The 23,745-nt window shown below is 33.0% G+C and overlaps 1 protein-coding gene across 3 annotated transcripts; it reads left to right on the top strand.

Moving 5' to 3' along the window:
• Positions 1-441: 441 nt before the first annotated feature.
• Positions 442-23,543, top strand: LOC129810271 (axin). Of its 3 annotated transcripts, XM_055860620.1 has the most exons (13): positions 442-610; positions 1,002-1,240; positions 13,596-13,968; positions 14,035-14,273; positions 14,343-14,783; positions 15,276-15,404; positions 15,546-15,642; positions 18,734-18,877; positions 18,951-19,354; positions 19,508-19,609; positions 22,991-23,203; positions 23,275-23,413; positions 23,503-23,543. In XM_055860620.1, the coding sequence occupies exons 3-12, from the start codon at positions 13,879-13,881 to the stop codon at positions 23,402-23,404; spliced, it is 1,989 nt and encodes a 662-aa protein (XP_055716595.1). In that variant the 5' UTR covers positions 442-610; positions 1,002-1,240; positions 13,596-13,878; the 3' UTR covers positions 23,405-23,413; positions 23,503-23,543. The 3 variants fall into 3 exon arrangements, with proteins under 3 accessions (XP_055716595.1, XP_055716594.1, XP_055716596.1); XM_055860619.1 differs by having other exon boundaries at positions 23,275-23,543; XM_055860621.1 differs by lacking the exon at positions 15,276-15,404 and having other exon boundaries at positions 23,275-23,543.
• Positions 23,544-23,745: the final 202 nt, after the last annotated feature.

The raw sequence follows: 23,745 nt of genomic DNA, 5'->3' as shown, positions 1-23,745 counted from the left end.
AGATTTCCTCATTGTCCATTAGTAGTGGCTCTTTATGGAAAAATACAATTTCCATTGAGACAGTGAAATTGTTAGATCAATGTCTCTCTCTTCACGAGCAATAAAATTAGGTAAGGGCAAAGTTTATATTTAAACACCTGCGCAGACACTCTATAAAGAATTTATAAATTTCTGTCTGCTGTAAAAATTCAATGGAAAACCATATATGTCTGAAGCATAATGAAAAATCATGAAAATATTCATTTAATTTCCAAAAGAAACAGGATTTTCTCAGCATGATTCATTTGGCCTTCCAGAGCAATGCTTCAGAATCGGTTACATTTCAAAATTGAAGAAGAAGAAGAAATTTGCGTTAGGTTGTCCGTTATCCAAGATATCTTTTAAATTTGAATCGCCAAAACTGTTATACACTGTAGTTTGGAATCCCACCACCAGAGGCATGCCGTCGCATGTATGACAGTCTGTCGTCGTTGTCAAAGAAATAACCTAATTTTAGGAATATTTTCTTTTCTCTTATTTAATTATTTTCCTTATTGTATCTGTTTAAATTTTACATAAATTGTTTCTCAAAGTGCCGATGTTGACAAATAGTTAGTACGAAGTGTGCTAGGTGAGTGAATAATAAGGGAAATTGCAAAATAAAAAACTCACGATGGTTTGTGAGCAAGTGTAGGTGGATTGTAGTGTCAAAAGAAGTATTTTTCTCAAAATTTCCCGCATTTTCGCTCAAAAACCCCAAAACAAATTATTCAAAATTCCATTATCTCAATCTCAGCAAGAAAACTCTGTGTTCCCGGACAAGATATTCTGAAATGTTTTTGATGAATCGATAAACATTCCGACAGCTTCCTTTTGATGCACTCACACACCCACAAGAATTGTGATAATTTTATGAAAGGAGAAGGCATCTGGGGTCTGACCAAACAAATTTCATTCCCAAATCTCAGCATGCCTTCAGAATATTTTTCATTTAATTAGTAATTTGTTCCTTAACTTTTCAGGAGATACTGTTAGCTATGAAATCTCCGCTGATGCCACGAGGGTTTCGCCAATCTTTAACTGTTGCTTGTTGCTTCCACTTTACAAATCTCATAAAAATAATGTCCATCGGAACAGTGCTTCGGATTCCGGCTGTTTGATTTGCCGGAAAATAATGAAGATAATGCGTAGGAGGACGAACCAGAAGGATATATTTTACCATGAAGCCCGTTTATAGTCAATGTGTAATTGACATTATCAGGTAAGATCTTCAACTTTTTTTTTGTTTAGTGTTTGCCCAATAAGACACATTCCGCCTTTTCCCAATTTGCGAGATTTGATAACAAATTCAAAGAAGAAAACGAGGAAATTGATTGAATTCACACCGGCAAATTCTTTCACAATTTCCACGTCCTTTGAGGGATTTGCGGCATATTTTCCGCACGAATTACCTCAAAGAATGTGTGATATTAAAATGTGATTTATTGTATATTTTCTTACACCCTTTCTTGACGCGACAGATACAATAATTCTATATCATATCGTCAGTCTGCATTCCTCTCTTTTGTTTTACTTTGCGAAGCTCAAAAATCAAAATTTTAAAACTGAAATTTAAGTAATTTTTCTAACAACACCAATGAATAATATTTTTCGCTGTGGTGAAAAATATTACGTATGAGTATTGTAGTTTTTATTGCCAAAAGGGTTTTGCTTAAAAAAAAATGTAAGTTATAAAAAATAAATAAAATCAATTAATGAATTTGAAAATTTAAAAATTCGCCATTTTTGAGCTTAAGGGCAGAATCACATTGACAGTAAAATCGTCAGTTAAATCAGCATTTGTCGTAACTTAATTTTTACGATTTTGATATACAGTAGAGTCTCGCTATAAACCATCGCTCTGTAGTCCACAATTTATCGACCGTTGATTACAAAACACTGATTTTAAGTTAGCTTATGTTTTTTAGTATGTGACATGCATAATTATTTTAATATTTTTGGCAAACTTTATTAAGTATTTGTGATAATTGTGATCCACAATGAAGAGAGCAAGGACAAGTAACCACAATCGCAAAGAAAGTGGAAGCCGTCGAGCAATTTCAATACTAAAAATCGTTGATACAGTAGACTCTCACTCAATCGGCTCTTTTTCAATCGGGCGACAAGTTTTGTTGACGATTTTCACGTTTAATTATGAAGCTAATTCGCTCAAATTCGCTGTAGTTCTTCCTATTTTATCGTGATTCTTTATAATTGAGCACTTTTTGTGGAATTTACAAATGCTTTGACGCTCAATTTTATCGCTAAACCGGATGACATTTCGCCCCATATTCCCGATTGAGAGAGAGTCTACTGTAATTTTAAAAAATTACATGGACTATAGTGCGACCCAAGTGTCAAATTTGAAACCAAATATGGACTATAGCGAGACTCTACTGTATATACAATACATATTTGGAATCGGCGTAATTTTGTTTATTAAACGCATTTGGGAAAATGGAACTTTTATAAGCCCATTAAAAATTATTTATAACAATAATTATCGTAAGTGCCCTTAATTAATTAAAATTTATCAGAATCTGTCGTAACTTCCATTTTTGGGGAAGGTACGACAAATTTTCATACAAAACTTTCTCTAATCAGCATTTGACGTAACTTCTATTGCTCGTTTGCATGGCTTGTAATTTGCAGCAAAAATGTAATATTTTTCATTAAAACGTTCACAAATTCTTCCAAATCTCCAAAGACAGTGCGAATAATGCAACATTAAATCATTTTAATTCAATATTTACGAGAAAAAAGTGAGAAAAAAATCCCTGCCCATCTGTCATTAATTCAAAACAAAACAAGTGACGCGGCGCACAAAATTTTATGAAATAAAAGCTTTTAGGAACAGGGATAAGAGTTTAATTGACTAATTTAGAGAAAAAAAGGCACTCATTATCATTAGAGTAATTAAAATGGCAAAAAACAAACGATCAGTAAAAAATTAAAAATGAGCAGTAAAATATCTAATTATGGTCGGTAAAAAACTTAAATCTTTACAAAAATGGGTCTAATTTATATATTTAACATTTAAAATATTTCCATATAGAGTGAAAAGCCCCTTATTTTTCCTTTGCCAAAATTTGGACGATAATATCACAGTTTCAATTTTTTTTGTTACTGATCAATTTTAACTTTTTACTGCTCATTTATTCAATGCCAATTAAAATTGATATAATGTGTTTTTGAAAATTGTCGTAACTTCCAAGATTTCCATACATTAGAAATTACGGCTTTGTAAACGATGCAAGTTACGATAAAATCTTATTGTGTTTCATTGGACATTCATTCATTCATTTTCATCCGCTTATCCCTATTGGGGTCGCGGGCCCATGACACCAAGGTTAACAGCCCACGCCTGTCGGTCCTCCGCCACTTCAGGAAGATGTATTTGGACATATATCTCAATATCTCAGCTTTTGAATCATTTTATAAAGATTTTCTCGAGTTAACTTACAGTTTATTAATGCCACTTTTATTATTTTGATTCAAAAGTATCGCATTCGGGGCTCATTTTTAAGAAAAATAATGCTGAACTGAAAATTTCGTCTCCTGAAAAGTTGTCAAAAGGAAGTTACGACAAATGTTGATTTAACTGACGAAATGCTCACCGTCACCGTCAAAGCCTCACCGTATTTCGTTAATTTACGAATTTTCATTGCAATTCTTACGCAAATTCTAAATTACCGTATTACCTTATCTCATACTTGGTGGCATTAACTAAGTGAAAATAATATAAGAAAACTGAAGAAATAAAACGAAAATGTGATAAACGGTGAGCAAAAACTGTACAAAAAACAGTATCAAGAAAATTCTACAGTTTTTTTTGTTCACCGCTTATCGCATTTTCGTTTTATTTCTTCAATTTTCTTTTACTATTTTCACATAGAGTCACCGAGTATGCGATAAGGTAATACGGCAATTGAAATTTTTCGTAAGAATTGCAATGAAAATGCGTAAATCAACAAAATACGGTAAGCATTTTACTGTCAATGTGATTCTGCCCTAAATATTTACTACATAGTAAATAGCTAGAAACTTGCAAAAAATATTCTAGATTCCTTCAACCATCTATACTTTACAATTATATACAGACATTAGAAAAAAATAAGTTTAGGTAGTCAGGAAAAATTATTTTCTTTATGGGACACCGGTTTTCCAATCGTCCTTAAAGGGTTAAAAAAATTAGAAAAACTGGAATAATAATTTATTTATTTATTATTTGTCATAGTCATCTATTCTGAATTAATAAAATAGCAAGAAAAAAATAAACTAGATTAAGATGGGGTAATTCAGGCGTAAAAGGCTTTCACCAATATAAAATATTGGGATATCTTCTAAAAGAGAAACTAGATCGAATTGCTTTTCATTATTTGTTCCTATGCATTTTTTTCGTTTTGAATATTTTAAATTGATTGATTTTCTTAAATCTGTTTAAATATGATAAATCCGCATAAATAATATTGGGTTTGCAAGAAATTTGTTCCTGGTTTTTAAGGCGAATCCTAGTATCCTAGGAATAACATATTTCTCGGTGTAGTACATTTAACATTAGAGAAAGGCCTTCAAGCTTCGCACACACTTTGGCTTCGAACACTTTATTTTCCCATGTTCTTTTAATGCATCTGACCTCACCTAATGTCAATATATTTTAATAGTCAGTCTTACGTAACACATTTCCTGAAAAAAGTAGGTCAGATTCATTAAAGGAATATGAGAAAGATATGAAATGTTCAAAACCAGAGTGCGTCCGAAACTAAACAACAAAAAAAAACAGTCAATCAAGCTTGGACGACACTAGCTTCGAACCGGTGGCAGCCAAAATCCCGAAAGCCAAAATCCCGAATTTTCAAAATCCTGAAATTGATGAAATTATATGGAGGAAAATGTTTAGAATAATTTCCTAAGACACAGAAGATTTCCCTTTGCCTCCAGCAAGCGCAGGTACAATCGTGGGAGTAGCTGTGACACTTTTAAGAATTCGGGATTTTGGCCTATTCGGTATTTTGGCCCATTCGTGATTTTGGCGTTCGGGATTTTGGCTTTCGGGATTTTGGCGTTCGGGATTTTGACCGGGACCCGCTTTGCACAACTCACATTTTTTTACACTTTCTCAATGGATTTGAACCATAGGTATTTTCAGGAAGTTTGAGATATTGGATTAGTTATTAAAATATAATATTAAAATAGTTAAAATTAATTAAAAAGATATTGGAAAAAATGACTGTTTGAAGCTTGAGTTGTCCGAAGTTAGTGCAGCATTGAACTACGTGTAGCAAAAAATTTGCTAAAACTGTATGAGATTTCGCCTTGTCGTGATGGAAAAGGATTCTTTTTCAAATTTCTCATTCTAGCCTATTCTCATCTAGCCTATTCAAAACATCTTTGTAGTCCTACCAAATTGACAGTACACACAAAAATTTGGCTCTAAATTTAAGAATAGTAAGTTCTTGGGAGCAAATTCTGCTATTCGAGAGTTTCTCACATGAGTACAAAAATCGAGAAACACATTAAGTTTACTAAGGAAAAATCGAGTCAACCATTCTAAAATAATGTGCATTTCTCGATTTTTGTACTCACGTGAGAAACTCAACTCCCTAATAGCAGAATTTTCTCCCTGGAGACTTAAATTGGATGTCAATCTCCGAGGCGTTTAAGATTAGAAGCTCTGAGCCAATGAAATGGGCTAGAATCCTTACCGTTTCCACGCTTAGAGATCGGGAATTTAAGTTCAGCATTAGCTAAAAAATTAGAAATGTCTCGAAATTGCAAATTCCAACTAAAACTAAATAATCAAGGATTCTGAATTATTGCGTTGACATATTGAATGGGATTTGAAATCAAATTCCTAGGTGTTTCTGCTCAATTTTCCATTCTTCTATGTGCATGTTTTTTTTATGGTATACTATTAAGATTTTATTATGATTTGTGCTGGTGGTACTTCGAATTTAAACCATTATTTTTTCGGTTTATATTCTTGTAGAGATTTTATCTCCCAAAAAACTACTTTTCTCCGGATAATTTTTTCCTGTGCGACCTTTTGAATTAATTTGAGAAGCGTGTTCAAAAATCTAAAAAACGAAACGTTCTTTTGTGGTTATTGTTGATTTCGATATTTGCTTTATTTTATTTATTTACAATGACAATTCGGGCTATTGAGATTAAATTCCTTGAAAGCACAGAAAGGGTTTAAGCAATTGAAGAAACAGTTAGCATCCACCGCCGTCTTAGCGTTTGTAAACAACCTCCAGAGCCAAACGGTAGAAATGCTCTTTCACAGGTCAATATAAGCCATCTGAGCCAACCAAGTTCAGAAAGTACAACTTAAACAGAGAGAATAACTTCTTAAATCATTTATAAATCTGTTAAGTTGTAAATGCGAATAATTAGCTTCAATTTGAATTAACTTGAAAATTAAATTTCAATTAAAAAATAAAAATAAAGCTGCTTCCATAATATGTTGAATAATCGTTTTAAAATCTTTTTTTTTAAGGAAAACTCGTAGTAATTGATTAACATATTTTTGTATCTTTAGAAAAGTCACATTTTTAAATAAACAAACACAATTTCTGTGCAGGCAATACAGGAAAAACTGATTTCAAAAAAGAGAAAAATCATGTCTCCCGGTTTTTATTGTACAACTTTAATTATCTTGAGTTGAAAAGAGTTGATCTTTTTCTTCCAGGACTATTCTATAGATTCTAAACATTACCAAGATTCTACGATAAATTAAGTCACTTTTTTTAAGAGATTTTTTGAAAAGGGCATCTTAAAAGCACATTTTTTATTTTTACACCTTCGCAATTATAATTGAAAACTCGTTTTTTTTATTATTCGTGCTTATCTTAATTTAATTGTGAAATAATAGAATCCATCATTTCATAAGTAATGTATAATAAAGAGATTCATCTTTCCACTCTTGATAAATCCTAATTATCCCAGCCCCTGTTCTTATCTTTTTTTTTTAAACAAACAAAAGTGATACTTGACTGTAGTACTGATGACTCTTCATGACAACAATAGAGTGTTAATCAAGTTGCATCTAATTAGTTTCATCTCTTCTATAGTCATATTTTAACCCTTCAACCCCTTCAACCTTTTATGAAATTCTATCGTTTCTACTACTTTTATATTTAGCATATACTACTGAAAAAAACTTTATATTTCCAAGGCATTTTTAGTTCAGTACATTTGACAGATAGAAAAACTACCAAACATTTTACTGATTTTACTATAAACCCAAAAAATCATAAGCAATTTTGCACTAAACAAATATACATAAATGTGCAGGCAAACTTACCAAAATGTGGGTATTTTGTCGGCACAGAGCAAAGGCTCAATGTTGTAAAAATGAAGTTGTAAAAGAAAGTTATATTCAAAAAGGGCACCGCCGCATGGCTATTTGAATGGACCTCCTTTTATAACATTACCCAAGCAATAAAAATTGACTTTAATAATTATACAGCAACCTCTTGCAATTGTTCTGCATAAATATTTATGGTGGTTGAAGTTGACTTTTTAATCCTTATCACCATGTAAATTTTTCACTCAGTGGGTAGCCCTGAAAGTTAATTTTTGCGAAAAAGGGATTACTGTAAATTTTATTATAGACCTCTCCTTTCGAAGACGATATTATGGTCACAGAATTGAAAAAGACTTTAAGACTTTCTTCTTTATTGACATTTTTTTTGTTCATATCCCTGACTGGGAGATTAAATTCGGATGAGTGAATAAATATTGAGACGTACGGGAGGAAATACAATCTCTGTAATCCATTGTAATGTACCTATTCTAACAATTAGTTTTCTATATTTCTCTCGAGAGATTTATATTTTTATTGATTTCTGCTTTAGAAGAGGCAAACTCATTTCTAGGATTGAATGTGAATTGAAATTTCTTTTTCAGCATTTTTACTGCAAAAAAGGAATCAGCTTTATTCGAGGGTTCTGTTAACGAGAACCCTCTCTTTGGTACAACCCCTCGTTAATTCATTCTACGTCCATTTTGAAGCATCATGATGATGTACAACCCATTTTGCTTGCCATTGAATGCAAATAAACTTCTCTCAGACTTTCCACGACCAACAAAAGATTCTCAGTCCACTGCCATTTTTATTTCATATTCTCTGCATTAGAAGTTTACTGCTATAGAAACTCATACACCTCGTACATTTTCCATACTTTTGAAAATTTATTTAAAAACAATTATAACAAGAAAATTTATAAAAAAGTTAAACATAAAAATATTTATATTAGAAATAGTTTTATTGAAATTCCTGAAACTACTTTCTTTGGTCTAAAATCATTTAATTTTTCTTCACTCACTGATTATAACGAATTTGTAAATACTATAGAAGTCTCGCTTAATATCAATGTCCTTTCTTTGAAACAAAAGTGTTAGATTATTTTAAGTAATTTTCCTCGCTTCACTCTTTTGTATCAGACTATCTATCTATTGATCTAAATAACCAATTCTTTTTCTCAACACACATAAAAAAAAATAAGTAAAAAAATCTATTCTATTTAAATTTAAATTTATAAAGCCCCAAAATGTACTTACAATGATGTCGTATTTCGAGTGAAACACTACAATGACTGTACTGAGTTATTGATCCAAAACAAATCGAATATAAAAGATGATGTAGAAAAGACTGATATTTTTAAAAAATGTTTTCACTTTCCTTTTAATTATGAGTAAATGTTAATTTGAAAAATTAGCTAATACTGCTTTGGCATCCAGATTTGTTAAGACAAATGACATTCTTGTTTAATAATTACAGAAAGCCTAGGTGTACCACTCCTAGTAGAGCTAGGTAGTGTGTTTAATACAGATATCTGTTATTAATTAATTTATTTTTATCTAAGTTGTGGGTCTGTAAGAGTTTTTTTTTTACTTTACCGTGTAGGTTTTTGATCATAATAGGCCTAGGCCTAGGTCCTAAGAACTGGTTATAGAGGGAGAAGTGAGGGATTAAAAAAATGCTTTATCATCGAACCCATCGAGCTGACGAGTTTGAAAATTTCATAAATTATTATTTATTTCTTGATATACTTTTTTATGTTGCCAAGTTCATACTGGATTTTTCGTAAATCAAATAAATAGATTAAAATTACTTTAAAAAAGTAATATAATTCTTTTCTTCTATAAGTTATAGATCACTTGTTTCCATTAACGGCAATAAATTATCAAATATACTCCTTAATATGAATTACAATAAGACAGATGTCTCATTAATAAGGTATAGGAGGGGGGTCCACTGACAACACTTAGGAGATATACATCTTTAAGAATAAAATAATTAAACTTTAGGGAATATTTATTTAGCTAAAACTTTCTTCATTAGGCCCCAAAATATTCAAAATAGTGGTAGAATTGAATTTGTGAAAATAACTTTCAAAAAATTTTTGAGATTCGTAAAGAGCATTTTCCATTCCATTTTTGATTAACTTCCCGTCATTTTCTTCAAGGAAAAGTCTCTTAACACATAAAAGAGCACCTTTTTCTTCATCGGAATTTCCACCCAAGAAAAGCTCGTTTTGAAATGTTTTAGACGTTTTAGAGACTTTTGGTGGATGATTCCGATATGGATTTATGGTGTAATTTAAACAGAAAGCTTATTTAAATTTTCCTAAAGTAGTTTCAAAGAAATAATTGAGGTCGGTTTTGATCCTTAAGAAAAAAGCTTATATTTGTTTATGAAAAATTAATGAAAATTGTTTATGAGCTATCTGAACCACTTATAATCTTTCCGAACATGCTTTTCTTTTCAAAAACGTTTTCTTTTGGGGATAATCCTCCATCTTGACCCCTCTCTTACTAAAAATCTGGTTCGCTTGACATTAAATATAGCCTCAATTCTGAATTATAGGCACCTCTTGCTCACAATCTTTTATTTTGGTTTCTTGGGGCCCCCATAACCATTTGCTGACCGATGGGTCTTTCATCCTATCCGCCATTATAGAATTTATCAAGTTTTCCTCATCTTTCACCAATTCCTATCTAACAATAAATCTTCAAATTTTCAAAAAAATTCAAGAATTTAAATTTAGAGTTTTGTCAAACGATAGAATCATAAATTCCATAAGACATTGCGTTGAGAATTATGTTATTTTATAGCGAAGTATTTTTACAGTTCTTTAATTCAGCTCTCTTTGCTATAATAGTAAATCCCTCTCACATATATATTTTCGTAGTCCATGAAGAGGGTGAATGGGTGTGACTTGCGCAAGAGATATCCACTCATGATTCTGAAGAAGCTGAAAATATAAAATTTTTCAATTAATTCTGTCCAATATATCACTTTTTTTAAATATGAAAATAAATGAAAATTTAAATTTAAATTGTAAACTAAAATATTTTAGAGAGATAGAAAAGATATCTTTAGAACAAAGCTAAGAAAGTATCGGTTTCAATGCATTTTCCTGGTGTTCTTAGAGCAAGAGGAGTGACAGGAATCGTAAGCCAAAGTTTTCCCTCATTTAGTATTCGGCCTACGAACTGTGCGAACGTCTTTCTTATCACTCTGAATAGATAGGATAAATTTTAAAGTGAAAGTCGAAAAGTATTTGAATTCAAAAGATTAATCCATCTCTCGCACGAACGTAAAACATTTAAAGGACCAATCCTCCTCTAGAAAATCAGACATTTCATCATCATTAACCCGTGTTTAATAAAAATTATCTGTGTTTTTTTTTGTGTTTTCTCTACCTGGATGCCAAATTTTGCTCTTTGTTGAGCCATCAAATTTGTGTGGAAGTACTTTTTCAACAATAATTTCAACGGATCCCTTCATATTTCATAATTCTCTTTCCGTGGTATTTAATTGAAATTGTGCGCTTAAGCATAAATTGCTGATCCACTTTGGTATTTTTGAAGAGCAGCTTCCATGAAGAAAAAACTAAATATATTTTGCTGAGGCAGATCATATTTCCATTCAAGGGTAAATAATAAATTATTTCAATCAATCGTTCTTTTTTTCCTATATGAGTGCAGAAACTGTACCAATCATATTTTTAGTGTTTATTATTTAAGTTATTTTTTTAATAAAATCAGTTATGCGTTTGGAAGGTAATGTACTAGATTCGATAAAATGTTATTATAGTACATATTTATTTGATTTATCGTAAAGAAAGCACCTCGATAATGAATTAATGCTATATTTGTTTAAGACATTGTTGCATTACTTATTCTTTAATTTTTATGAATTTTATTTCAATTTTCATTGACATTTTCAAATGTTGTCAATATTTTTTCGTAATTTTATAATAAATTTGAGGTTTCAACTATTAGAATTCTCTAATAATTATTTTGTTTAACTCTCTGATATTAAATAGATTCCAAATTTATATTAACTATTTTAAATAATTATTATAAAAATTAGGATTTTGACTGAAATTTAAAAAATTGACTAAATTTTGTTGTGTGTTTATTGATTTATTGAGATAGCTACTTGATAGCTACTTATTATTTTATATTACTTAGATAGCTACTTGCTATGCAGTAAATATTGAAGTTCAAAAATGATGATTTTTTTAAATTCTCACATTCATAAATTGATTTTTTATTTTTTTTTTACTTTCTTTTTTTTAAACTTTTTTAAAGGGTTAAAGGGTTAATATGCCTCTCATTTTCCTTCTACTCCTCTCCTTCTCCTCCAAAACCATGTTTTTTGGGATTACTCGATAACGCGTCGTGAGATTTTGCTTTGAATCTGTTGTAGGAGTTGTCCAAGCTGTATATGCGAACAATTCGTCCATATACGAAAATACCCTTGCATCATTCCTAATAACGGATTTTCAAGATCAAAGGTTAAAAACACTATAGAGAGAGCATTTATTAACTGAATGGTATAATGATTACGTTCTTTGGAAAGGTCTTGGAATTTCTGACAAGACTAAACCGGTTCCAATCGGTTATATACCGATAATGAACCGGGGTTCATAACCGATAATTAATTTTTATCCGAAATTCAGTTAAATTACACCAAAGTTATTTTGCCCAATGTTTTGAGTACTTTATGAATCGGCTCAAATCGGTTTGAGCTCCGGTAAACGGTAAATAGTGCAAAAGTACTTTTGAGGTATAACAACTAAGTCACGAGTTCGAGTATTCCACAATGCTGGGACGCTATTGCCACCCCTTTTTTTTAATTATCAAAAAAATATTGTGAAAGAGGAGGGGTAGTGAATTATACATATAATTATTTAAAACTTAGCCACATTGAAAGTTTTGTTAATTTAACCCTTTAGATATGATGATGAATCAGAGAATCAATTAGAAGTTTTTGGAGAACTATTGTACAAAGGATTACAAAAATTCAAAGGATATGACAATTTTAAAAGTTGAATCTTAAAGCTTTAATGTGTTTCTATATTTTAACGGCGTTTATCACACTTGCACATTAAAATTTTAATGTGATTCACATTAATTGTCGCTTGTGAGTGTCCAAATGTGTTTTTTGTGTCTTTGAGTCACTTAATATTTGTGGTTTTTCTATTTATTGATAAAGAATTGGACATGGTCTGCAAAAATAAGTTTAAATTTACCTAAAACATAAATATTTTTCACATTGAAAAATTAAAGAGAAAATAGCATTAATTTTTCGCATTAATGCTATAAATCAATTTATATCAAATTTTGCGGGCCAAGTTTACCTTTTTATCAACAAATAGATCAAATTTTGAATATAAAATGATTCAAACACACAAATTACACATTTGGACTCTCACCAGCGACAATTAATATGAATCATATTAAAATTTTATGTGCAAGTGTGATAACACAGTAACTCTAAGTAAGATTTATTTTTCTCAATAAAATAACTTATAGAAGCAATTTGTAAGCATAAACACTGCACTGTATATAAAAGGTAAACTAATCATCTTCTAAAAGATTTGAAAATTTAATTTAATTCATAAGGAATTTGAAAAATACGGATTGAAACACATTTTAATGTTAAGTAAATGTAATTATTTTTAATACACTCAATAATTAAACAAATAATCCACCAACACATCTTTTAAAACAAAGTTTTCTGCACTATTTGGATTATAGGTAGTTCATTGTTTAAGTCTCTAGTTTATTTAATTCTTTTCAATCAACTAATTTGAGTAATTTTCGGTAATTTGATAGAGATAATTATTTATTCATCCCACAAAAAATATTGCAAAATATTTATCGAAGAAATCAATTCTTTACTCCTTAGTACTTCTTTATTTTCCGTATGGTAAACTACTCAAAGATGTTATTTTGTTTGTGATAATTTCCGATTACTGAATGTAATTTTACTTGTGAATTCTATGATAAAAATCTTGATTCAACTCTCTTTGAAATATTCATTTGGAGTTGGGGTAGAGAAGCCGCTTGTGCTTGTGATTGGTCTGAGGTACAGCCAATGGGAATGGCGTATCTCATGATGGCAGTCAGCGGTCGGCGTCTTCTCATCCCACTCCGATACTCTTTTATGCATTGAACTTCTTTGGTAATCGCCAAAGAAATTTTTGCACTATTAATAGGTTAATGAAACTTTTTCAGCAATGCTAAGATTTTTTTTGTTGTCTAATTTATTTCAGGCCTTGTTAGATTGCCTTCTGAGGAAAATAGGTGCAAATTTGATTGCTTCCATAACAAATCAAAAAACAAAAGTCCACCAATTTACATTTGGAGTTTTAAAGAATTGAGAAAAAGGGGTTCGAGAATTTTCTTGTTGAAAAATCTTTTTTTTTTACTTTTTTTTCTTGCTAAATATTTAAGAACTGATTGTGAATAGTTGAGAGTTTTCGTGAAACTCGTGTGTAACGTAAATATTGCATGAATTATACTCATAATAATAATTAAGAGATAAGACGATTGGGTATGAGTTTACCCCCTGTTGAGAAATTTGATGGCTACGAATGCAGCGGTCCCAGACCTCCAGTTCCTGGTGGAGAGTGTCGACCTCACAAGGTAGTTTGCTGAGGGGGGGGATGGGGTCGAAAGAGGTAGAAATTGAGGATGGTAATTGTTTTGTAGATGACTGAAGGTGTTCCAGGACAGTCACAGGAATCATCCTCATCACCACCGTACTTGAAATGGGCCCGTACACTTTCGAGCCTCCTTGAAGACAGCGACGGTGTTGAGTTGTTTAGGCGTTTTGTGGAGACAGAAGGTGGTATACATGCGGATCGATTAAATTTCTATTTTGCCTGTGAAGGCCTTAAAAAGCAGACAGATCCGGAAAAGATCAAACGACTGATAATTGCAATTTATCGGTAATTTTACGTGATTTTTTTTTCTATCAGAAGAGTTGAAGTACTTGAAAGATCTGGTTCTTTTTGTAGATTCTTACGGAAAAGTCTGTTGAAAATTCCTGAAAATGTAGAAAGTCTCGTAAAGGCAGCTCGACACAATAAAATTCAACTTAGTGCCAATATCTATGATCAAATGCAGAAAGATGTTGAGCGTGCAATTAATGAATCAACATATTTGCACTTTCTAAAGTCTGAAATTTATCTGGAACATGTGAGAAATATGACAAGTACCGGCGGTGCCGGTGCTCCACAAATCCCTTCGGCTTCCAGCAGTTCGGGTGGTTCAGAGCAACTCACGAGGAGTTTTACACTGCCAACTCTCCATGAGGACAGTGAATTAACTCTGGGTGAAGCTTCATGTGCCAGTGGCTCGCAGATGGGTAGCCGGACACCGGCTGATGTGCCAATGAGACTGACAAGAGATGCTCTGCTGGCAACAGAACAGCGTCGTCTCGAAATTCGTCCATCTGGGTGAGTCTTTCATTATTCCTTCTTATTGCTCACACCCTTACCAAAAAAAACAAGAAAATGCCCTTGAATGTCTTTAGCTTTTTTACTCACTCAAACAAAAAAAAAACAAGATTTCTAGAATTGAAAAAAAAAGAGATTTTTATTTTGCATAAAGTTTCTTTCACACTGTTTTTCACCTCACATTTTTTTATCCTTAATTTATTCCTGTTTTATTATTCAAAATTTATTTACCGAATATTATTAATTTTTGTTTTTTTCCTTCTTTTTTTTTTTGGCAATTTTCCCCTTTTCAATCCACTGGTTAATCTGCGTGTGTGGCTTATATTTTGTAATTAAATATCGCATGCGCTCAATCATTCCTCACACAAAATGTGATATCCAAAATATCCTGACCTGATATTCCTGTCTATGTGAAAAAAATTAATTCCCTGGGCACTTGAACCTGTGCGAATTGGTTATCAAAAAAAAAAAAAAAAAAAACAATGCATGCAGAGCGTTTGGATATCGCTCGTACACCAACAATTGCGATTCATTCTACCCCGTGTCACTCCAAGACTCTGAAATCCAAAGTTTCAGTTCGGGACAAACGGATTCAGATACTGCATCAATATCAACATCAATGTAAGTACTTCCTTATGATTTTTTTCCTTCTTTTTTTCAAGTGATTTTGCTGATGGAGAAACTGTTGAAAAGAATGTTTGCATATTTTTTTAAAAATATTTTATTTAGTAAAGAAAAAATATCGTTTTTCTCTTCCTTCAGGGATGGAAGATCTTATTCGCAGAGACGACAAAGTTCAATGGAAAATCGAGCTATTAGACAGAATGCTTTAACAAATAAAGAAGCAGATTCAACTCCGGTATGACTTTTCAATATTAAGGGGGAGTCCGGGGAGATATGGGACACTTTTTCATGTTTTGACTTTGGAACAGTATTCCAAAAAATTACGATAATGTATTACAATTTCATGCGGTCTATAGGATACTTATAGGCAGGGGCATGACATTTCCTATGTTTCCCATATATTTCTAACGCGCCGAAAAAACTATTGAATTTATTAGCTGTTTTCTGTCATTGTAGAATAAATCAGCAAAAAATACTAATACAAAATTAAAGCCAATTTAATAACGAAGAAGCAACCGAAAACCCCAAATCGGCAATCTACGTAGTTTTGAAGTATCTCGTGAAATGTGTACGAAAACTGGAAAAATTTACACCAAAACTGGTCGCATTTTTCAGAGCTAATGTTACCCCTCTGCTTATAGGTATTGACTTTATAAAAAGTACTCGATAGAACTTCGAAAGCAACTAAATTTTCTTGGAGAAGATAAAACATTTAACTTGACGCTTTGTCCCAAACCTCCCCGATTTGGGGCAGTATGGGACGTAAAAGGGGATGTTTGGGACGCATTTTTTCTCGCATAATTTGCATTATTGGAGCATGTTAATTAATTTTAAATAGATTAAAAATATTTCTAACACAAATGAAAATATTTAATCTTTTATTCCATACTTAGAAATTAATATCAATCTTATTTATACAATAGAGTCATTTTTTGTCAATCACTTATTTAATGTATTTTCTTCTTATTTAGGTACTATCCTAGATTTCTTTGCTTTTTTATTCTAAATATTGGAATCATCATCATAAAATTCCTCAAGCGAGTAGATTCTATTGACACTTTTAGTTTTGAACTCATTGGCGGATTCCTGTTTGATTTTACGACAACTGCATAGAACTATTTTCAGTAGCGTACCTGGAGGGGTGCGGGAGGGGCGGCCCGGCCAGGGCGCAAGATATCGGGGGCGCCACCGGTTTGGCTATTTTTTTAATCAAATGAACTGTCATGGGTTGCCTCGTAGCTCACGCCCTGGCCCTTTAATTCTTGACATGTTAAACTAAAAAATATTGTAACAAAAGAGACTCAGAGACAATGGGGCGCCTCTCTAATTCTTGAAATGCATTGTCTTTTAATCATTCAAAATTTCGCGTTGAAATAAAAAAAAACTTTTAATTCCCTCAGATTTTCTGGGGTGCCCCTCTGGCTTTCAAAAAGCATTTTGCCCTTATATTCTTTCAAGATTTAGAGTTGAAATAAAAAAAAATATTTTAAAATTTTAAGTCAAAATTGTTTTGAAAACACGCAGAGCTGAAGCATAAGATGGTTCAGATTGTGCATAAAACACGCACTTCTCATATTGTGCATAAAATCTGCACAGCTGAAGCATAAAACGGTTTTACATTGTGTCGAAGATACGCTCAGTTCAATTAAAAAATGCATATAAGATTTTGCTAAAAACCGGTACAGATCAATAATTATATAATTGTTAAATTTGTGCTGACAACACGCTCAGATTAAGTATAAAACGCTCAGATTAAGTATAAAACGCTCAAGATCGTATTAACGATCTGCACAGCTCAAGCATGAACCTGTTAATAGTGTACTGAAAACATGCACATCCGTTAAACCAAAGACGGTTAAGATTAAGACACCTGTTAAAAATTTAGATTCAATTGTATTTGTGCTATGTAGGACTTATGCTCAATTTCAACTATTTTATTTTTGAGCTGTGCCCGCTGTGGCGATTTTGAGTACCATCCGTTTTAAGATTTCACCGCAGTGCATGTTTTATCACATTACCGTTTAATACTTGAGCTATGCATGATTTCAGAGCAATTTTTTAAAACATTATTGCCATAAATGTTAGAGGCAAGCACGTGGTAAGATGACTTTTTTATATGGAGCTATTTAAAGTTAATTCCCTAAAAAAAATCCCATACAAATTTAAATCGAAGTATGAGAAAGTGGCTTCAAATTTCAGGCAGTTTTATAGGAAATTTACCGCTCTACAACTTTGTGAAAGTAATTTTCCTCTATTTTGTAAGGAAATACGTTTATCGAGCCAATTTTTTAAAAGTAATTTTGTGACTATTCTCAAAAATGCTGGGGCAAATAGTACCAGACATTGGGTATCATAATTTTTTGATTCGCTTCATTGCAGGCTTCCGTAAATTTGAAAAAATGCCTAGAGGACATATTTTCATAGAAAATTTATTCATCTACACTTTTGTAAAACACCGTTTTCTCTGCGAGAAAAGTGAGAAAACGAGAAAAGCGCTTTTCAAGCTATTTCAGAAAAAAAACACACAAAAGACTGTAAATCGTTTGACGAATGCAAACAACAAGTGGCGAGACATGATAATGACGTTTCTTTTCGCCGTAAGACATCAGAAATTGCTTCGCTTTTTTGTTACTTTTTGCTCTATACCTTTTGTTACTTTTTACCCCAAGTGATCATTTTTAATAAAAGGATTTCTGGAGAAAAGAACTTTTGTGAAATTCTAGATAGCGGATTCGTATTCAAAAAATCCAAATTATTTAGAAAATATTCACCAGTGCATAAATTTTGGAAAATAAGTGGGTAATAATTGTTATCTTCTGCAAGGAAAATATTTCAAAAATAGGGCTAAAAATTTCGATATTTTTTATTTTCTAAATTCCTTGTTCGAATTCTAAGAAACTTACGATATTGAAGAAGGCTATCTATAAAAAACAATTTGAGCCGCTATCTTTCTTACCTTGGAAGATATTGAATTTTGAATTTTTCGATTTGTGACTTTTTGCCCCAGTCTGCCCTACTTCATTTTTATTTGTATATTTTAATGCTTTAACTTTATAATTTGGTTCCTTGTGCTTAAAAACAAATTTTGTACTGTATTTATGAAGAAAAAAACCATGTCCAAATTGTACCAGCGAATTGTCCAATTTATATCACTTTACCCTACATCTTATTGTTGCCTATGATTGTATAGTGGTTAAATCCCATTTATTTCAATAACTAATGAAAAATCGCCTCGTTCCATACTACCCCTGTCCCAAATCTCCCCGGTCTCCCCTATGTGATTATTTCCTTAGAGATTTTTAGTATATAATTTGTTTTTTTTGCAGATAATTCCAAGAACACATCGAATGCACAACAATAAGCACTATGGAATGAAGCCTGAAGAACTGATATTGGCTCTTATTCCGCGATTGGAGGCAATAAAGAAGAAACAGGATTCAGAGGAGCTTTTTGTGAAGAAGATGCAAGAGGTAAAAAATATTGAACTATGAAATTTGTGTTTAAAATTGAGATTATTTTATTTTTCTTCATCCTCCTAAATAGACTGACGCATCAATCAATGAGAGAGCTCTGTCCTTTCAGGCTGAATTGCGTGATGCAATCAGGGAAAAATTGCCAATTGAGGATGACAGTGATCAAGCCATTCTCGATCAACATGTCCAACGAGTGTGGTCAGATACGCCTAATCGGTCTCCAGGAACCAAATCACCTGATCCTCTGGCCAATCGACGGCGAGGATATGATATTAATCCTGGTTTTGGCATAACGCCAATGATGAGTAGTGAAGGTGCTTTGGGTGGAAGTAGTCAGATGTCCATGAGACATTCGCGATCGATGCCAGAAGCCAGTTCTAGTCGTCGTTCCCTCAGCAATAAGTGGCCATCAATGCACACGGATAGTGGCATTAGTCTCTTCTCCGGAGACCTAACCATGAAGAAGGAGCAGAGGTAAGGCATTTTCTCAAGTTGAAAATTAGGATTTTATGAATAATTTTGGAATACGCATGGCTTATTTTTTTAATTATTTTTACTACCCAAAATTTGTTTACTAATCAAACATTTTACTTTGATTAATAATTTTAATTTTGTGATTTTTTCCAGCAATTCTCGCAACTTCCCACGATCGATGGGCATGGATGCGGCCACAATGACCAAAAACCAGTTGGAGGAGGCAAGAAAACGTCTCGAGGATGAAAGCAGAAGGTATGTATTTGATTGTGAAAAATTGTCAGAAGTATTTTATTATAAACCAAAAAAAATGCGTCAAGAAGAAGCTGTCTTGCCTCAATAAAAAATCCATTTTTTTAATACTCATTTTCCTAACGTTTATCTAATATTCTAGCAAGAATTTAGATTAGATAAATATTTGAAAATATTCAGTACATTTTCCATATAATCAATTTATTATCCAAAAATATTATATTTTCGAAAATCATACATTTTTGTCTGTACTCCCCTTCCCTATATTATCTCGATTATCACCCTTGTTATTGCCAAAACTTAGTGAAAATTCTAAGATTGTAATTTTATTTTTTTAATATTAGGGGAATGTAGGCATGGTTCGCGCAGAGTGAACCTTCAAACTATGAGAATTTTCTCTTTGTTTGCAAAGAGTTGACCTACCATTATTATACATATATCTTTTGGCTAAGAAATTACGAGCTATCTCTTTGCAAACAAAGAGAAAATTTGCGTTGTTTGAAGGTTCATTCTGTGCGAACCAAGGCAACATTCCTCTATATAGAATGTTCCAGAAAATTTTCAGTTTGATGGAGAGTAACAGGACATGGGCGGAAACACTGAAGCTTTCTTGATTTTCACAATTTTATTCTCTACGATGTTTCGAAGATGGATGTCCTCTTCATCAGGTATCGAAAATAGCAGGGAGAATCATGTACAAGCGGGAATTATTACACTGCACTTGGACATGCATTACAATTTTTACAGTAATGTTCACCATTCGACTTATTGACATAGAATCAATCAGTCGAATGGTAAACATTACGGCAAAAGTTGAGATCCAAGTCCAAGTGCAGTGTAGCAATTTTCGCTTGTAAGTGATTTTCCTTGCCATATTTGTTACCTGGTGAAGGGATATCCTTCCTCGAAACGTCGTAGAGAATTATAATTCCTATTAGAATCTTGATAGTTATCTAAAAGGAATGGTAAAGCATCAGAGGAGTTGCGAAGTGCTCGGACTCGTGGCTTAGACGCTATCTCAACAGTACTTTCGCATAATTTACCGTTTTCCAGTATACAACCGATTTATTGAAGAGACTGAATCACTGAAAAGATTACGCAAAATAATTTGGGAATAATATAATTTAATTTCTGATAAAAATTACTTATCTGTTGTGAATCGGTTTATTACCGGTTTATAACCGATTGGAAACGGTTAAATTTTGTCAGAAATTCCATAACCTTTCCAAAGAATTTAAATATGATACCATTCTGATGAGAAATACGCTCTTTAGAACCTTTTTAACCTTTAATTTTGAAAAACCGTTATTGGGAATGATTCAACGGTGTTTTCGTATAAGGACGAAATATCCGCCTTGGTGATCTCTAAAACATATCCAAATATGAAAAAAATCGCACAACGCATTCTCAAGCAATCTCAAAAAAGTCTCTATTTTTAACCGTTTGGCCTTTAGACAAACGGTCTAAAGGCCAACACGGACGACAGGCGGACGGATAGACGGACAAGCAGCGTGATGCCATTTTTCAGAAATCGTCTAAAACGCGAAGATTTGTTGAGAAATGTGGTCTCTGGAGGGTCTAAGGTAGAACTTTTGGGGAATAAGACAATCGAAGGCTTTTTCTGCTATTTTTATGAAACTGAGCCTTATCATAATGCAATTTAGCATCACAATTGGTTTGTTTAGCTAAATTACATTGTAGGAAAGCTCTATTCCATTCAAAAATATAAGAATAAGGCCTAATTTAAAGTTTCCCCACTTCCTCTTATTGCCTTCAAATGATGAATTAAAAGTGATTTTTTTTATATACGAAAAGGCCCGAAAACATAGAAATCCCGACCGCCAAAATCTCAAATGGGTCAAAATTCTGAAAAGCAAGAATTCCTAACGAGCCAAAATCCAGAATGGGTCGAAATCCTTAAAAGCCAAAATACCGAACAGGCCGAAATCTTGAACGCGATAATCCCGGCTGGGTCGAAATGTCGAAAAGTCAAAATTTCAAATTAGTCAAAATCCCGAATAGGTCAAAATTCCGAAAAACTAAAATCCCTAGTGGTCCAAGATCCAGAATGGGTTGAAATCCTGAAAGCCCCAAATCCCGAAAAAAACGAAGTCTTTAACGTTAAAACCCCTAATGGATCGAAATCCCAAAAAGGCCTAAATCCCGAATAGCCAAAATCCCGAAATGCCAAAATCCTGAATCTCTGAAGTTCCAAAGAGTCACATTTCGCACAAGGTATGTGGTAGATATCAGCGATATCAACCAATAAAATTATAAATTGCAACTATAAAGGTTGGGAACGTTATCCACCACGACTTTGAGTTTAGAGTCCAACATCAAGCTCTTTATTTTTATTATTTTCGTTTCCTGGGACAAAGGAAAATGTTCTGGAGTGGAAGAATAACTTTTCGACACTTTCATTCATTCATTCTTTTTTTTTCAACCGCTTATCCCTATTGGGGTCGCGGGGCGGGCCCATGACATTCAATTAGCAGCCCACGCTTGTCGATCCTCTGCCACTTCATGAAGATATTCGGGTTCGATCCCAAGGCGTTCCAAGGCAAGATTCTGAATTTGATTCAGCCACCTTGTTCTAGGTCAGCCTCGAGGTCGGCGCCTTCTCACAATGGCTTGCATAGCTTTTCTGGGGAATCTTTTCTATCCATGCGCTAAACATGTCCATACCATCGAAGTTGTGATCTCTCAATCCGAAGAAGCAGCTCCTCGACTCTTAGTTCCTCACGAACGGCCACATTCCTCACTCGATCTTGACGAGTGATTCCCTTAACCGCCCGAAGGTACCTCATCTCTGCAGCTTGTACTCGTACTCGCGATCTTATACTTTCGGTCATTACCCAAATCTCATGGCCATAGGTGAGAATAGGAATAAACACAGCTTTGAAAACCGATAACTTAGCCGAACGACTGAGCTCGGCCTTTCTCACCACGCTTCCGCCAAGCTCCCTCATTATAGCAGAAGCTTGACCGATTTGCGACGATAGTTCGGTGTGAAACCTACCATCACTCGTGAATAACACCCCGAGATACTTGAACTTCTCCACCTTTGTCAATGCATTTCCATCAACATGTATGGTGCATTTCGCAGGCCGTCAAGAAATCACCATCTAAAATAAATCTATATCTGTTAGATTAAGTGAACTGTGGACTTTTTACGCATTGTCGGGCCATTCATTGAGAGTTTCTTAAAAGAATGAGATTCTTGATAAAAATCTTTAGTTTCAGGAACTGCATCGCTCAAATTTTTCAGAATCGACGGTCGATAGTATCGAAAATAAGTTATCAAAGCACCCCTGGATTTTTGGAAAATATTATTCGGGATTTTGGTCAACACAGAAATTTTATGTAAAGGTTTTTTTCTTGCAGATCTCGAAGATACTCACAGCACGCCACAACGGCACAATCATCGCACCATCCATCAACATCACTCTCGTCGCATCATCATCTCAAGACCCATGACTATACCATAGTTGTGTTCTCATTTTGTGATGAGGAATTCCCCTATAGGACGAAAATACCAGGACTGCAACCCACGCTCAAGCAATTCAAGGAATATCTGCCGAAGAAAGGAAATTTTAGGTGAGTCGAAGAAGTAGAAAGATTTTCTTGAAGGTGATCTACTAATTTGGTCCATGTATTTTTTTTTAAAGATTCTTTTTCAAGACTGCCTGCGAAGAAGATCCTGACAATCCAGTCATTCAGGAGGAGGTTGTGTCTGACTCGGAAGTCCTTCCGCTCTTTGAGGGGAAAGTAATGGGTCTCGTGAAGCCATTTGAATAGTGCTTAAAAGTAAGTTCAGTGAATTTATGATTGTAAAAAAACAACATAAACAAATAATGTCTCTTTAGAATGTTAACAAGTGTTTTTTTTAATGAAAGAAAATAGTGAAAAATTTCGCAGCACAAAATGATCCAAGAAATAGAATTAGAATTTAAAAAGAGAAAAGAAAACTTTTTTGGGAGTATACAAAAATTATATATATAAAAGTGTAGCAATTTTTAAGGACTGCCTGCAATAATCATTAAAAAAAAGAAGATAGTGAAAAAAATATTTATTTTTTAAAAAAACGGAAAAATGTGGACTTTACGAATAATTCTTAAAAGAAAACTATAGTAAAAATT

The sequence above is a fragment of the Phlebotomus papatasi genome, chromosome 1 (assembly GCF_024763615.1).
Source record: "Phlebotomus papatasi isolate M1 chromosome 1, Ppap_2.1, whole genome shotgun sequence".
NCBI classification, from domain to species: domain Eukaryota; kingdom Metazoa; phylum Arthropoda; class Insecta; order Diptera; family Psychodidae; genus Phlebotomus; species Phlebotomus papatasi.
This window is presented reverse-complemented; position numbering and strand designations above follow the sequence as displayed.